This window comes from Gopherus flavomarginatus, chromosome 9, assembly GCF_025201925.1.
Source record: "Gopherus flavomarginatus isolate rGopFla2 chromosome 9, rGopFla2.mat.asm, whole genome shotgun sequence".
NCBI classification, from domain to species: domain Eukaryota; kingdom Metazoa; phylum Chordata; order Testudines; family Testudinidae; genus Gopherus; species Gopherus flavomarginatus.
Genome location: NC_066625.1, coordinates 75,995,807 through 76,012,826, shown reverse-complemented (window position 1 = coordinate 76,012,826; position 17,020 = coordinate 75,995,807). Strand labels below are relative to the sequence as shown.

Here is a 17,020-nt window from a genome sequence, read left to right as displayed (position 1 = left end):
GTGATTGGTACATCCCCTCTATGTCACACAGGTCTGTCATAGCTGGCTCCTTCGTGCAGCATGTATTAGACAGTCTTTGGCCCTCTCTTAAAACCTCTCTCCTCAAACATCCAGAAGAATTGGTGATTTTCTTCAGGTCCCAGTATGTTAGGCTCTCTATTCCTCTCTATAATCAGCTGCAGAAATTCACTGGTCAATGCACGGCCCATTCTCATTTCAGGGAATCAGAATCCATTTTTCTGTGACATTACTGGGGCACACAGCTGTGCCAGACTATTGGGTTAGTCCATCAGTTTTTTGCCTGGCAATACCTTCAGCCCTAGGCATAATGCCCATGACACTGAAGGTGAGAACACTCTTCACAAAGACCTACTGAGGGTGTTCGCTGGAGGGGAGAAGTTGTTAAAATAATATTAAATGATTTACTGTGCATTGCGTACAGATGCGCCAGATGTAGATGGAAATCCAGAGCACTGAACTCTCAAAAAGCAGTTCCTTCCACACCCAGCAGTGGACGAATTCATGCTCCTGTCTGAGCCTTTCCGTGATAATTGTGAACGATTCACTAGTGTTCATACCAGCATCACTTTATTTCAGGCAACCAGTTTCAGGTACTCTTGTTGCAAATACTTGGCAAGTTCTATGTATCAACACAATACATATCATAGGAAGTGCCATGATCTGATTACAGCTATCATTTACGTATTACATAGAGATAATTTTGATAACCAGTGATCGTAACAAGAATAATAGAAGTACTACAAGGGTCTTTGTCGCTTGTCAAAACAGAGCAGCTGTGACTAGATGGAAGTGTGGAAACTAAGGCAACACTTTTGATCTCTGGAAGACATGGCTTGTTTTGTTTGTTGTGGTTTGGAGAGCCACACTGACAGCTTACAAAGACCGTGAGAATTGTATGTGACTTGCACCATAATTATAGAATCGTAGGACTGGAAGGGACCTTGAGAGGTCATCTAGTCCAGTCCCATGTACTCATGGTAGGACTAAGGCCTTGTCTTCACTACTGAGGTAAGTTGACCTAAGTTACACTACTCCAGCTACGTGAATAATTTAGCTGGAGTTGACATAGCTTAGGCCAACGTACCCCAGTGTCTTCACTGCACTGCTTCGATGGGAGGCACTCTCTGGTCGACTTCCCTTAGTCTTCTTGAAGAAATGGAGTACCGGGTTTGACCAGAGAGCGTTCTGTGGTCGATTTAGCGGGGTCTTCACTTGACCCACTAAATTGATCCCTGCTGCATCGATTGCAGCAGCATCCATCTTCCCGTAGTGAAGACCAGCCCTAAGTATTATCTAAACCATCCTTACAGGTGTTTGTCTAACATTCTCTTTAAAATCTCTAATGATGGAGATTCTACAGCATCCCTAGGCAATTTATTCCAGTGCTTAACCACCCTGACAGGAAGTTTTGCCTAATGTCCAACCTAAAGTGCCCTTGCTGCAATTTAAGCCCATTGCTTCTTGTCCTATCCTCAGAGTTTAAGGAGAATACTACTACTAGTTCGCTCTTATTTAACAAACAGAAATTGAGCACAATGCAACCAAGGACATTTTTTTTGTTCCAGTGTGGCTATACTGATGTAGCCACATGAGTGCAACCCCTGGGGCAGACACTGGTGCTAGTATAACAAGTGACTTGTGCCAGTGTAGATTCTCCCAGTTCCACCTTAGTGATTTGTACCTTAAAGCAACAATCGTGTGAGGTTGCATACAGTCTTCACCACGCTGACATGTGTATTATTATAAAGTAGCAGAGTGTGCTATGTATTAGGTTTGCTTCATAACTGATTTCTAGGCAAAGTCACAACATTTTCGGTCTACTATGACAATTCTGATAACTGATACCGGGTGGCTGAGTTTCAAATGAATCCCGGGAACTATAACTTGGGTAACGGTCTCACTATGGGAAACTTATTCTGCTTATGAAAATAAACAAATACTTTGATGTGAATTCAAACTGAACAGATCATGGAAAGGTTCTTCTGACATTCTGATTACATTATTGTTCTAAATCATTTGTCTTTGCTTTCAAGGAGGAACATTCAAAGCATGGTTACTCCCCAGTATGCATTTTGGGGATTATTTTAACCCAGCAAATAAAGTGTTACTAATTTCAGAATGCACACTCAGTGATTAAACTGGGATGTATGCAATTCTATGTTCCCAATGGGTAGATGGACCTGGAGTGAAACAAAAGGTCCCTTACTGATTACTCCAAGGGTTCTCAAAATGGGGGTCAGGTCCCCTCAGGGGGTCATGAGGTTATTACTGGGGGGTCGCGAGCTGTCAGCCTCCACCCCAAACCTCGCTTTGCCACCAGCATTTATAATGGTGTTAAATATATAAAAAAGTGTTTTTAATTTATTGGGGGGTCGCACTCAGAGGCTTGCTATGTGAAAGCGGTCACCAGTACAAAAGTTTGAGAACCACTGGATTACTCTGTAGTTGGCATGAAGCTATGTTCTAAGTGAGTTTGATATTGTCTGAGACAAACTTCCCAATATCACTATAAAAATATACAACCATACAAAAAGTTGTCTGGAAAATGAAAATTGGTCCATTTGGATAAGCCATGGAATGAAAATGCTTTCCAAATCTTCTAGATACCTACATAATCTTTTTTATTTTTGATCGACTCTCATGGCAAGAATAGTCTGGCAGTATTCAGAGTATTCTTAACAGTATTCACCAAGAAAGGAAGGCATCTCAGTCTTCATCTGGATGGGTTCTATGAGAAATCCCATGGCCTGTGTTATGCAGGAAGTCAGACTAGACTATCGCAAGGGGCCCTTCTGGCCTTAAAGTCTAGCATTGGTGAATCTCTGATGTCAGACAACAGAATCCTAAGAGCATAAAATATTATTGTGCTGGTCGGTAGCTGTCTGAAAACGCAGCTTTGGGAGGCTAGTGATAGGGGCTATTTTGACCTCTCTCACTCATTGGAATTCTCTTTCTATGTGTCACAAAAGTTAAGGATTTTGTTAAGTAAGTTCTACTGGGTGTGCTATGATCTTTCAACACATCCAATACTTAGAAGTGCAGATGACTCAAGCTACTGTGATCTTGACTAAAAAAAACAACAAAGAAAATGGAATGTCAAGCCAAAGGCTGGTAGCCTATAATAAGTTACCCTGAGCAGAATGATCACTGGGAAAGAATGCTCCAATCTGAATTCGTTAGCCTGTCATGTGCTGCTCAAAGTAACTTCCTGGCTTTTCATGTGTGCACCAAACGGTAAGGATGCTGGTGTGTAAATAAGAAGATCTGCTTTATAGTCTCTCTGCTCTTGATGACACTCGGTGCACTGACACTGAGGCAAAAGTTGTGGAAGGAGGGTATATCTGATAGGGCTATTGAGAAATCAGAGACAAAGTCAGTCATGGGGAGGAATGGGTGGGACCAGGGACACCCACTGTAGCAAGCAATTTCAAGCAGTAATCCCCATCTAGTTTATTCTTGCTTCTGGCTGCACTACATTATGATATGTGGCTTCTCCTGCACATCTCACCCTCACCTATGTTGGGCAGTGGCATGTAACACCCAATCACTGTAATAATAGCCATGGCAATAAGGCTACTCAGGGAGACAGGGTATCCAGGAGAGCGTACAATGTTGAGGGGCAGGTTTTCTGCCCAACCACCAAAAGACTGGAGTCAGGATTGTCAGTGGATCACAGAGCTCCGTGTGGTTCCAGAACCATACCCCTGGCCTGTTCCATGTGGCCCTCGATTTCTCATGCCTGAGAGAAAAAATAACTCACTTTTTCTGCATCATCATCATCATCATCCTGGTATATTTTTTGTTAACTTCCCATTTTCCAGAAGAGAATGATTTGACCCATTCTTTGTGACGGGACGATTTCCATGGCAGAAGACTGTGATGTCTCAGAAACAGGGTTATGGCATGACAGCCGGACAAGATTGGTTGGGAGGGAGGCTGTATTTATTCCTTCACTTTCTTTTTGTGTGCTCTCTCTCTCTCTTTCCGTCCTCTCCCTTCTGCCTTTCCCAGAAATGGGACTGTGAGATCAGAGACAGGTTCTCTCAAACTTGCTGAGTGATGTGACATGTAGGAAGTGGGTAATACAACAGGTGGGGCAGATTCCCAGAAAAAAAACATGGCTAAGGATAGTTGATGAATAGACCGATTATTTATACTGCGTGATCTGTTTACCTGTCTCTCTATCCAACAACTAGCTATAGCCAGGGTTTTGTGGGAACCTGAATCCCATGCCCCACCTGCTGCATCATCCCATTAATTCATGTACCACTGATCTCATAATCTCACTACCGAGAAGGAGGGCAATTGGCAAGAAGGTGGTAAAACAGAGAGGGAAGGAGTAGGGCAGCCACCTCCAATGGCACTGTTCCACTAGCCCATGGATTTTTCACAGGTACCAGCTGGTACCTTTATTAATTGCAAAGGGAATTTGCAGACAGATGCTAGGAAAATAAATGGAATTTTATCTAAAAGTTTTTAAAGGGCCAGTTCCTCAACTGAACATATCAAAATCAATGGAGCTCTGCTGATTTACACCAGCGAGGCCTCTGGCCCTATTTTTCAAAACTGACACAATACAATTTCTCTGGAAGAAAATTCAGAAAGGCTCTATTCTCCTAATCGGTCATTGACTCAGAAATCACAGCTCTTTAGCATTCAGCAGGATACAGAAGCCTAATAGTTGCACTCACTGTTATATTGTTATGACTGTTTTTTAAACAGAGTCAATCAGGTTATCATCATATGCCTGGTTATGTGATTACCAGACCTTCCTTGAACCATCCATGTGCAGCCATGTATTTCATTTCAGACAATCTAACTATTGTGAGTTACATTAGGAGTGCACAAAAATGTTTCAGTTTTCCAGTGAAGTCGTGGTTACTCTTATTTCAAAACAGCATCTGGAAGGAGATGTTTCAAGACAGGACTCAGCTAGAAACGTCTAATGAGAAAATGACAGAAAAGGAAATCTCCAAAATGGCAGAGAAAAATATCCTGAGATTTGGCCTTTGGCATGACAAGAATGAAGAAAATTGGTTGCAAAATGAAAAGCATGAAAGATCAGCTGAATCTAGACACAAAAGTTTCCAAAAGGTTCTTGCGATACTCCTTTGATTCAGATTTTTCTTCCAGACTGAGATTTTTTGCTTAAATCTAATCTTACTAACAGTGCACTATTGAAAGGCCTTCATTTTATTTGCATGCTTGGGGTCAATAAAATGTGAACAGATGTGAAATACATGTTTCACCAGCTTCATTAAGCTCTGTATGGCAAAGCTGCCTATAAGTGAAAGATTTTTTTATTCACTGGCAACCGATATGCATTAAACATACATTCCAGTAACAACTAGGTCTGGTGCCCTAGGAGGAACCCCCTGCCCACCCAGCAAACCTGCCAACTTGATTTTAACAAGTTCTCTACATTTGCCAGGCCTGGAACTATGAGTCACCTAACAAAACCAACAGGATACATTAAAGAAAGAGGCAAAACTAATAACTGCTCTGGTCTTGGAAGCACTAGCAGAGCATTTTTATATATAAAATAATAAATGAGACAGGAAATAAGACATTAAAGAGCAAAGCCCAAACAAATTGGCTGCTGTAACATTGGCCAGTCTAATATTTATTTTTTAAAGGTCAGCTTTTATGTCATGTTGCTATAACTTGGATATTAATATAATGATCTATATCCGGAACTCAAAACTGAAAATGATGACAACACATACAAATTGCTACACATCCCTCCAACAACAACTAATTTCTAATGTGTTCGACAGATAGAGCTAAACTGAAAATTAACCAAGCCTGATGGGGTTAAAAAAGGGGATTTAAAACAAAAATTATAGCTGTTCTCTAGTATTTGTGAGACACACAACAGAACTAGCTTCCATTTTTGCATTCTCACAAATTTAATGCATACAAATGATTGTGCCCAGAACAATATCCAAACCACCTCTTATTATTATTATTTGGCATTTAAATAACAGCAGCACCTGCCTTGAAATCTGAGTCAGGATAGTGTCCCCATGGCATATGTGGACAACACATATTGAGATAATTCCTGCCCCCAAAGAATTTACAATCTAAGCTTCTGATCTTGCAAAGAAAACCATGAAGCCGCCTGCATGGTGCTCCACTAACTCAACTGGGAATCATGCAGTTCTCCTTGCGGGATGGGGATCTAAGACCTGTACACAAGTTGGGGAGCCCACATGTGGGTTTCAATGGGATGAGGTGTCTCTGAATAGAGTGGAGCTTGAGACTGGCTGAAAATTTGCCCCAACGTGTCAAAAAATAAAATCTCCAAATTTAAGTGCTCAACGCTGTAAGCCCTGACTTGTACGAAGAATCATTGCTCGTGTGAGCAGTTCTGTTAATTTCAAAGGGGCTATTCATGGGAATAAGTATTTCTGTGAGAAAAGGTTTGCAAGATCCAAGCCTGAATTCTGAATATAAAATGAAACATTGTTCGGGCACCTCCTCAGACCACATGGCCACTACCACTTTTATCCTTAGCTGTCCCATGGCACTGCCAACTGCACGAGCTTTACCAGGCTGGAGGTATTTGGCCATGAACCTAGTGCAAGAATCTCACCAGACCTTATCTCCCAACATCAGTTTCTGGAAGCAAGAGTGACTTTCATGTATGTTTCTATAGGCAAAATTTGGCCTTGTATTGGCATGAGTTTCTTAGCAGTGCATAAAGCCAAGTTAACAAAATAAAAATGGCAGTTTAACTCTACTGCCACTAGGGTTTGAATATTATAATGTATTACTGGGATTCAATCTCTCATTCTTTTTCTTTTCTTTCCCCCCTGGGTTGATGGCTACTTCTTTCAGGACCATTAACCACTTGTAATGTAATAAGGAGAAAACACTTAACTGTATCAATAAAACAGAGAGAAAAATACTCCACTGACTTAAGTATAAATGTGTCCCAGCGTATTTAACTTATTATTTCTGTCTCTCCCTCCCTTCCAGTTGGCATAGGCAAAAAACTCACACATCCCTATTGTCAAAAGTCTGTCAACTGCTCTCTTGCCTCTTCATGGCAAAACACATCATACTATAATCTTTTCCTATAGTAATCAGAAGCCATTGCAGTCCCATGGAGAAGAATTGTTTGACATGTTTGTCTCACACAACAGCATCTACTCACAAGTGAGCTGCATTCAGCTTCTACTTTTCTTGTGCTTAGACATAATCTGGATCTAGGACCAGGAAAATTGAAGCTTTTTTTTTAAAAAAAAATCAAACTGTAAATAACTTAAATATTCTCTGCATATTTACTTTGACGCAATAAAGAGTTTTTGTCTTCATCTTCCTGAACCAGGATGGCTGCATCTGGAGGCTTTGTATAGCCACTGGAAATGACGGCCTGGGGATCCGAGTCTCGAGAACCTCCAACTACACTTCTGTTGGGAAAGGGTTCACAGTCAGCCAGGTGATCAATGGGGGTGCTGCCCACAGGTACTTGGTTTATAATTATTGTTACGGACTAACTTGATGGTTTTTGCAGGATCCATCTTCTGACACTAGCTGCACTTTAAGATCTTAAATCCAAAGGAATGCAGTGATGCACAGGAAACATCTTATATTGCACTGAGCTGAAGAAATGGTTACACATATTAGAAATAAAAGATGCAGCCATGCTCAGCTCTAACTCTTCTCAACGTTAATCGCAAATAAGGATTATAGAATCATAGAGGTGTAGGACTGGAAGGGACCTCGAGAGATCATCTAGTCCAATCCCCTGAACTTAAGGCAGGACTATGTAATAGCTAGACAATCCCTGACATGCGTTTCTCTACCTTTTCTTAAAACCTCCAATGACAGAGATTCCACAACCTCCCTAGGCAATTTGTTCCAGTGCTTTGTTCCAGTTTTTCCTAATGCCCAATCTAAACCACCATTGCTGCAATTTAAGCCCATTGTCTCTTGTCCTATCCACAGAGGTTAACAAGAACCATGTCTCTTCCTCCTCCTTGTAACAACCTTTTATGTCCTTGAAAACTGTTATCATCCTCCTGATCCCCGCCTTCTCTTCTCCAGACTAAACAAACACAATGTTTTCAATATTTCCTCATAGGTCACGTTTTCTATACCTTTAAATCATCTTTGTTGCTGTCCTCTGGACTTTTGCCAGTTTATCCACATTTTTCCTGAAATGTGGCACCTAGAATTGGTCACAGTGCTGAGTAGAGTGGAGAAATTACTTCTTGTGTCTTGCTTACAACATTACAGAATAGTGTTCACTTGTTTTGCAACAGCGTTACACTCTTCACTCATATTTAGCTTGCAATCCATTATGGCCCCCAGATCCCTTTCTGCAGTACTCCTTCCTAGGCAGTCATTTCCCATTTTGTATGTGTGCAACTGATTGTTCCTTCCTAAATGGAGTACTTTGCATTTGTCTTTATTGAATTTCATCCAATTTACTTCAGACCATTTCTCCAGTTTGTCCAGATCATTTTGAATTTTAATCCTATCCTCCAAAGCCCTTGCAACCCCTCCCAGCTTGGTATTGTCCACAAACTTTTTAAGTGCACTTTCTATGCATTATCTAAATAATTGATTAGAAAGATGCCAGCTTGTGCATTGTACAAGATTTATGGTGTCCTCTTTTTAGTAGCCCTTGGTAAGGGCCACCATGCTACCAGAAGTACTGGAAGGCATTATGGCCCTGAGTTCTCTTAAGAGAGCACAGTATAGAGTGCTCTGCACAGCTTAGACTGGTGAGGGAAGAGGGAGCTCTTTGGGATGTCTTGTGCACTAAGCAGCAAAGAGTCCTGTGGCACCTTATAGACTAACAGATGTATTGGAGCATGAGCTTTTGTGGGTGAATACCCACTTCGTCGGATGCATGCATTTACAGATCCAGACTAACGCAGCTACCCCTCTGATACTTGTGCACTAAGGAGCCAGCCCCTGCATCAGGGTGTTCAAGGTGGCAGGGGAAAGGAGAGATTTCATGTGGCTCCTTTGCGGGCGAGACACCAAGAACTATCTCAATTATGCTGTATTGTTCTTCGCTCTGTAATACTGTGTGTGTGTTTTTTTTTAAAGGGATGGTCGTCTAAGCCCAGGGGATGAATTGTTAACACTAAATGGACAATCACTTAAAGAGCTCACCAGCAAAGAGGCTGAATCTCTCATTCAGTCAGCGACAGGCCTAGTGAATTTGGTGATTGCTAGCAAGGTAAGTGTGAGGGCTGTGCCCCACCCCACATCTCCATGGCAGTTCAACAGCATTTACCTGAAAGACAAGAGGAATCCGTGCACTGAACATCTGGAACATTTGTTTTTCTCTTCTTGACAAACCCCAAAACCTCATGTGGTCTAAGTCTGCTAACCTTCAGTGTAACTCTTCCAGAACAAACAGAGACTATGGGGAGCCATCAGCCCTTGGAAATTCTAGCTGGGAGTATACAATCACTCCTTTCATAAGCACATATCCCACCACTGTGTGTTTTCTATGCACAAACTGACCAAAGCTGGAGTGGATGAAGGGAAGATCCGTGAACCCAGGACCTGGGCTGGGAAAGGGCCAAGGACCCATCAAGTTTGGATCCAAGGCTCTATAGCTGTGGGACCCACTGCTACAGAGTGCTAGGGTTTGCCGTGGGGATTGGAGAGCACGAGATAGCACTCATAGGACAGTGAGGAAGAAGTATTACAAACAAGCCCTTTTTCAGTGGAAGCCCTTTGATTTTTTTGTGGGTGGGCCATTTGGATCCAGATTTCAGGGTTTTAATCTACTCGAAAGCACGCATCTGAGTGGTGCCGGTTGTATTTCCCTAATTTAGTCCTTGCTGCTCACCCAGTAAACTGCCATATAGTGTAAAGGCATTAAAAAAAAATAATAATGAAGCCAGAGCTTTATTACATTTTACATAAATGCATTCATTTAAATTAAAACCCTACTTCCATAATTTGTAGGAGAGATTCAGAATAAATGATTGGACAGGACATTCACTTTTTGATAAAAGCAAATGGCATGTTGGCAAAAGTTACATGAAGACAGCGGGTACTGGACACAGTCTAGTGCACATTAAGGTAGTAGTGTTTGAAACGGGACTACATTAATGCAGACTAGGGAGCTTTTAGTGTGCACCAGCAGGGTGCACCTGGGCCAATTGGTGTGCAACACACCAGGGCACATTAGAACAGTGGTTCTCAAACTAGGGCCGCCACTTGTTCAAGGAAAGCCCCTGGTGAGCCGGGCCAGTTTGTTTACCTGCCACGTCCGCAGGTCCAGCCGATCGCAGCTCCCACTAGCTGCGGTTCACTGTTCCAGGCCAGTGGGGGCTGCAGGAAGGGTGGCTAACACGTCTCTCGGCCCACGCCGCTTTCTGCATCTCTCATTGGCCTCAGACGGCAAACCCCAGCCAGCAGGAGCTGTGATCAGCCGAACCAGCCCGACCCACCAGGGGCTTTCCCTGAACAAGCGGCGGCCCTAGTTTGCGAACCCCTGCACTAGAATTTATACCCAGCTAGTACAGACTGAAGCACTGTGTAGACAAGCCCTAAGGCACCATTCCTGCAGTGAGTTCCATGGAGTATTTCCCTGCCTTGCATCTATGGAGCCCCTTTGAAGTCAATGGTGTTTGCACAGGTGTTCATTGCAGGACTGGGACCTAAATGTTAATGGGAAAAAAAAGTTCAGTTATCTAAAGCCCGAGAAACTCACATAGCCAGTACAGGATTAGTTAGAGAAATGAGAACTGAAGCCAGCAGTCCTGCTCAGACCGTGCCTCTTTTTAGCATCTTCATACCGTACATTGTCCCTCACCCTGAGGGCTGTTTGACTTTAACCAGGAGTTTATTGATTTTTCCTTTCAAAATCAAAGAAGAATTCTGATTTATAAAGGCAGACTATATTTAACATTTATATTGCGGTAGCACCCAACAGCCTCAGCCAGGGTAGGCCCCACCCTGCACTTTAAAACATACATTACGTTGGCCGAAAAACAAAACTAAAAGTGAATAGAAAACATTTTTGAAATGAGATTCTGGAACTGGCTGCTTAGCCAAAACTATAACATCAGTTTCGCAACGCACCTTTCAGACTCTTCTTTGGGCTTTTCATTCTAAAGAATTCACTAGGGGAAGCAAGCCGGAAAGATGTATTTTTTTATGATTTGGCAATGGCGCCACCTGCTGCTGAAGAGGAAAGTTATCATTCATTGGCTCACTGTGATAGGATACGTTCAAACAGCTCTATTAAAACTAGACTTCAGGTAGTAAGTTACATCTTTTTGTTGGCTCTCAACATCTTATGACATATAGGCCCTGCTCCTATACCATTTGTGGCCTCCTCAACCCCTGCAAGGTTCCCTTAAGTAAAATTAGCTTGGCGTTTTCTGCAAAGTGATAGTTTGTCACATACATGTGATTTTATCATCGCTATTTTCCCAACGATTTAACTGTGTGAGAGAGAGAGAGAGAGAGAGAGAGAGAGAGAGAGGGGGGTTTTTTCCATGCAATTAATACTTTTTTATAGTATGATTACACTGCCAACAGTTATCATTCTTTTAGAATTGATAGGGCTCAACATATCCTATTAATTGCAATAAATTGCATTGCCTAGATCCATAGATGGATGGAACTCATTATTTTTAAAGTATGCTTAGAGTGGGGTTCCTAGTTTGATGGGAAAAGTAAATGATTACACCCAACTCTCTAACCCAAAAGTCATTTTGGGTGCCTATCTTGGAACTCCTTGAAAGGGCCTGATTCTCAGAAAGTGCTAATCATCTCCAAAAATCAGGTCCCTTTAAAACCAAACCACTAGTCACATCTGATATTTAGACCAGCATATCTAGAGTTTACCAAGAAATGAAAATATCCTTGTAAATTTGTTGGGAGTGGAGGAAGAAGAGGTAGATGGACTCATTTTTTACCCAGCATCCTGAATGTAACTTCTAAACTGCATGTATTTCCATACTAGTTCTGAGGTAAGTTACAATTACTTCTGATGTTTTGAAAGAAACATTATCAAACAAATCATTTGGAACCACCATCCCTCATCATTCCATTTATGCCAGATAAACTGCTTTTCTCCCCAAGTTCTGGGATAGAAGTTAAAATCCAGGCTGAGGTTTGTGCAAACTAAATTGTGATGATTTTTTTAAAAAATGGAGATTAACTTCCATGTTTTTTGTTGTTGCACTTAGTGAAGGGATTAGCACTCTCAGTAAAAACATAGCTGGTTAGATTTGTATTTAAAATATTCTGGGTCTCTTTTCAGGAATCCTCAACAGGTGTCTACAATGAAAGGCCTGTTAAATTGGAAATACAAACTAATTGTTTTCTGCACACTAAAGCCAGCTGCCAAAGGACTCGCAGCAATTCAACCAGTAAGTTTCTAAGAGGAAATATACTCTCTTGGGAAATTTAAACGTATGAAACTTTCTCAGGTTACGATATCATGATGTTGAAAGAAAGAGCTTTTTTTTTTTTTTTTTGCCAAGCTTTACTCTGGAGGGTTTTAGCTAAAGTTTCTTCTGTAAGACTCGTGGTGCATGAAAAGCTAGTATTAAAGAATGGATTCAGATATCCATGCATACTTATCAGTCATGATCCCGGTACATAAAAATTATGTATATACATACACTTGCACACCATTTTGTATATTTTAAAGGTACCCTGAACTGATTCAGACTATTTTTTGGGGGGGAAAGCTTTGGTTGATTTTTACTAAAATTAACATTAACAAAAATAGTTTTGTAATTTAAAAAAATCATTTTAGATTTAAAGATTCCTCTTAAGTGTTATAATTCCCAATGGCAACGTATACCAATACTTGAGAAATGGGTAGTGCAACTGACTATAAACAAGTCTTTAATAAGGGTAAAATTTACAAGTGTGCCTCCCTGATCTGTAGTCACAAATATGGGCACACCTATTTCATTGTGTAGCTATTTACGCATACACATACACAGTGTTTGTCTGACATTTTGATGTATGCTGTTAAACAACAAATGAAATCCTGGCTCCACTGAAGACAGTGCCAAAACTCTCATAAACGTCTGTAGGACCGGGATTTCACCCACTGTGTTTGTGTGCAAAGATGCATATGAGCTTGATTTGTACGTTCAATTTTGAAGGTCCCTTCGAGAGATTGAGTGAAAATGCAAAAAGGAAACAAGCAGCATAAATGCTGAGAAATAAATTAGATATTAAAAATTATTTATATTTCCATACTCTTGAGTGTTGTTAGTAATAGGGGCAGTGACATTTTTAAATGTATCAGTTTTATGTTGGGAATGTCACTTTAACTCAATGTTAACTCCTGTGCTATAGTTTTAGTGTTAGGCTATGTTAAATGTTTGCATCAAATGAGACATCTGGACATAGAGTTTATGAACTACGTTATGATGTTCTCTCCCTTTCTTTGTCTGTACACAGACAGACATCACACACGGTTACTTCTTTGACAGTGTAGTCTGAGTTCATCATTTTCCATAAAGTTTTAAAACCGAGCCCTTGCTTCCAAAAATGAAAGATTTTCTGCATTTTAATGTCTTTTAGGAGAAGCGAGAGGTCTATTGTACTGCAATAACTGCATACAAGTTCTGGTTGTAATTCCTGGAAACAAAAATAATAGTGTTCTGGGGTACTCAGATGGGCTGAGTACAGTATCTATTCTCTAATCAAATGCACAGGCTAGTGATACATGTTCCGCATGTGCTTCATTAGTAAAATATTTTGTCATATAGAGATGATTATTCACAATGCTGTTGTCTGTTTTCCATTGAGTGTAATCAGCATGGCCTTTCGAGTGAAATAGTTAAAACTAACAATTTAGCTGAGTCTCGAGGAGACGGTTCACTTTTGCCCAGAGACCATGGCAATGGGCACACTGGAAATGCAAAGATAGATATAAACAGCCAGAAAAGAAACTTTATGAGGAGATGCAGTAGCTGAAATAGCTTGTAATAAAATGAAATCCTTATGAGATGTGCCTGTACACAGCATAGGTGAAAGCATAGAAACAATATAGCAAGGGTAGCAGCAGTGAAACAGGTCACAGCCAGAAAACCCAATCCTATACGCTGTATGTCAGCATGTTAAAGTTTTAAACAGGTGAATTACCTGCCCAGTCCCCCACCACTGCATATTCCTTCTAGTAGACATGGCATAGACCAGAGGGTGGTCACTGATGCAGCAGTTTATTATAGCCAGAAAGCATGGATCAGGTTCCGACCTCCTATGATTGTTTGGCATAGGTGACATGAACAGAAGTATACTCCAGTGATTCAAACTGTGAAAGTCTGTAACAGCTAGAAATGCCATCCTTGTCCGGGTACAATGTGCCTGATCTTCCTCCTCATGGCTTATGCCAGCAGAACCCCTTTGTGGACACATAGGCCAGCATTAGGTGATTGAGCCTGATTACCCACTTCTAAGACAGCTGGGATTGCTGTGTCCTAGAGGGTCTCACCCCTGCGGATGTGTAGGTAGTGTCTGCACCACTGTCCTTCTCAGCTGTTTCGCCCAAAGATGGAGCTTGAATTTGGAGTCAGGGTTTCATAGGATCCTACACTGGCAGAGGCTGCCCTGGGGATATGTTGAGTCAGCACATCCCCTCCTTTCTCTCTCTTCCTCCACAACTTGGTCAGCACCACTGTGGCAGCACAGGCTGGGTGCAAGTCCCTCAGTGGAGCAGAGTGGTGTAGACATGGTGCATCAGTGGGCAGATTTTCCACAACCAGCGGCCTTGCGCTCAGGGTTTTGCTGTGGAAAAAAGTACACATCCAGCCAACTGTCTTTTGAAAACCTGTAACAACTAAAAAAAAAATCTACCGAACAGTCTGTTAGGTTGTGGAATAGTCTTTCAAAGAAAATGGGGAAATATGTGTAATAGTCTCACCCTGCTTTGGCAGGAGGAGGAATTGGCTGAGCTAACAGGTCTTTTCATCTGTATTCTCCTTTGATTCTGTGATAACTGTCTCTATGTCTTCTTTACTTTGGGGTAATGTGATTTTGCTCTCAGTGCATCATGTGATGCAATTAAGATGCTCCCTTGTAACGAGCCCCTGATATATAGAGAGAGGGCTATGGATGCAGAAGCTTGTGCATAAAAGTGAATGGAATGTGTGTGCAGCAGGCAGTCTTTGAACAAGGCCCTGTGTGTCTGCCATGCACAACTCTCTCTATTAGCTGCGTGTGCCCAGCAGCTGTTCATGTGAAGTCACTGGGTGCAACTGAAGCTTGTGAGGTGTGGTTCCTAATGGTTGCTCAGGGAATCCCATTGCTGCCTGGGACAGTTACATTTACAACTTGAAAAATCTTTCTAAACAGAATTTATTGAGCACCTGGTCAAGTGTTTGATGCAGAAGTATTTGAAGCTAATGCTCATGAAAAATATGGTGTCATGCCTTCTGTCTCCTGCAGGTGTAAATCCTTACTGGATGGGGGAAATTGACTACCCAACGACAAAGAAATCAGCAGCATATAGAGACAGACAGCCCCATTCTCTTTACAGTAACCGGAAGTCACTCTCTCAGCAGCTAGACTGTTTGGTAGGAAGAGGTCCGGTAAGTACAACAGGAAATCACACACCACTAGAAAGTTACATTCATCAGGCTCACCAAACAAGAACACTCCAGCTAAGTTGCACTTTTCTTGCCAAAGCTTTCCCACCTTAGGGGCCCTGCCACTGGAGACTGCGCTAGGGATACAATGAATCAGTGCATCTCTCAGTCACTCCAGCCGTGCTCCCTGCCAGCGGGCCATCCTAAGTGAAAGGGTTTGTGCTGCCTCAATCTCCCCATGGTGAATTTTCTGCCTACTCCCCCCGCCCCCACACACACTTGTGCAAAGCCACACTGAACTGACAGTGTGAGGTGCAGGTCCAGAAAAGGAGGAAAGGTTCTATGACAGCACAGCCCCTCCATTGTCCTTTCTCCAGCAGCTGCCACCCCGATCATCCCCGATGCATGTTTTCCAGCTACAATGGATCCACAGGAGAATGGATGCTGTTGCCCCTTTCCTTGTTCACCCCCATAGCCCTCTCGTCTATTTGGAGTTAGCAGAGAGCACTGTCACGGTGACAGCAGAAGAGGCCCTGAATGGCTGATCCACTCTGCTGGCGACAGATAGAAATTGCAATGCTTCTGCACCTTGAAGAGCCTTACGCAGGCCCTTCCTCAGGGGCATGGATTTCAACAAACTCTCTCTATGGCAGTGCAGAAATAAGCTTCTTCTCACGTACTAATCAAGCCTCATTTCCTGACATACACAGAAGCTGAACGCTTGACGGGTGTTCCATACATTAGAGCCTCATGCAGCTGTTAGTTTCACATCTCTGCACAAACAACTTTGTAGAAAATCAGAACTCTCAGCTTCCCTGCACATGCTTCTGGCCCTGCTGAACTTCACGCATACTTAGCATTAGATAATAGTTTGATTCAGTGCTTAAATGAGATTCGTGCTAATGTTCATCTAGGGAGTCTTCATTATGCATGTAACCTTTCTGCCAGCTGGAGTCGGCAGCAATGAGGTTCAATATCTAGGGGTTTTTCTGAACAATACAAAACAGAAGTGGCTTGAGTCCCCATGCAGTAATCTGGGAAAACTAACCACCACCCCTGGGCACCTTTAAGAGGCAATATCTCCCCAGCTGCAAGCATTGAGTCTGTGTATAACAAAAGAAAAACTTGTAATAAAAAGGAAAGTGAATCAAGCATTAATTTGAGAAAACACCACAACCACCACTCAAAAGCATGTAGCCATAAACACCCACCCCCGGTACTTTGGGCGGTGTCCTTTGCCTCAGTTTCCCACTGTGCGGTGTGAAACTCCAACGAATGAACATCCCTTCAACATGCTCATCCCCTTTCTCTCCACTGCTCCTCACTCACAGTTGGTTGTCCTTAGTCAGCAAAGACCTGGAGTTCAGAAGTGCATTCACATGGGTCCATCCATCACTCTTGGTGGGGGGTGGGCAGAGCATCAAGCCATGCCCTAGTTGCTGCTATCTCTGCCACTGCTC

General features: G+C 42.2%; 1 protein-coding gene across 1 annotated transcript in view; it reads left to right on the top strand.

Moving 5' to 3' along the window:
• The window catches only part of IL16 (interleukin 16), a 54,211-nt gene that overhangs the window by 10,564 nt on the left and 26,627 nt on the right, over positions 1–17,020 (top strand). The window contains 4 exon segments of the mRNA XM_050967790.1: positions 7,355–7,491; positions 9,088–9,196; positions 12,272–12,380; positions 15,421–15,563. Coding sequence (XP_050823747.1) covers positions 7,355–7,491; positions 9,088–9,196; positions 12,272–12,380; positions 15,421–15,563 — 498 coding nt within the window.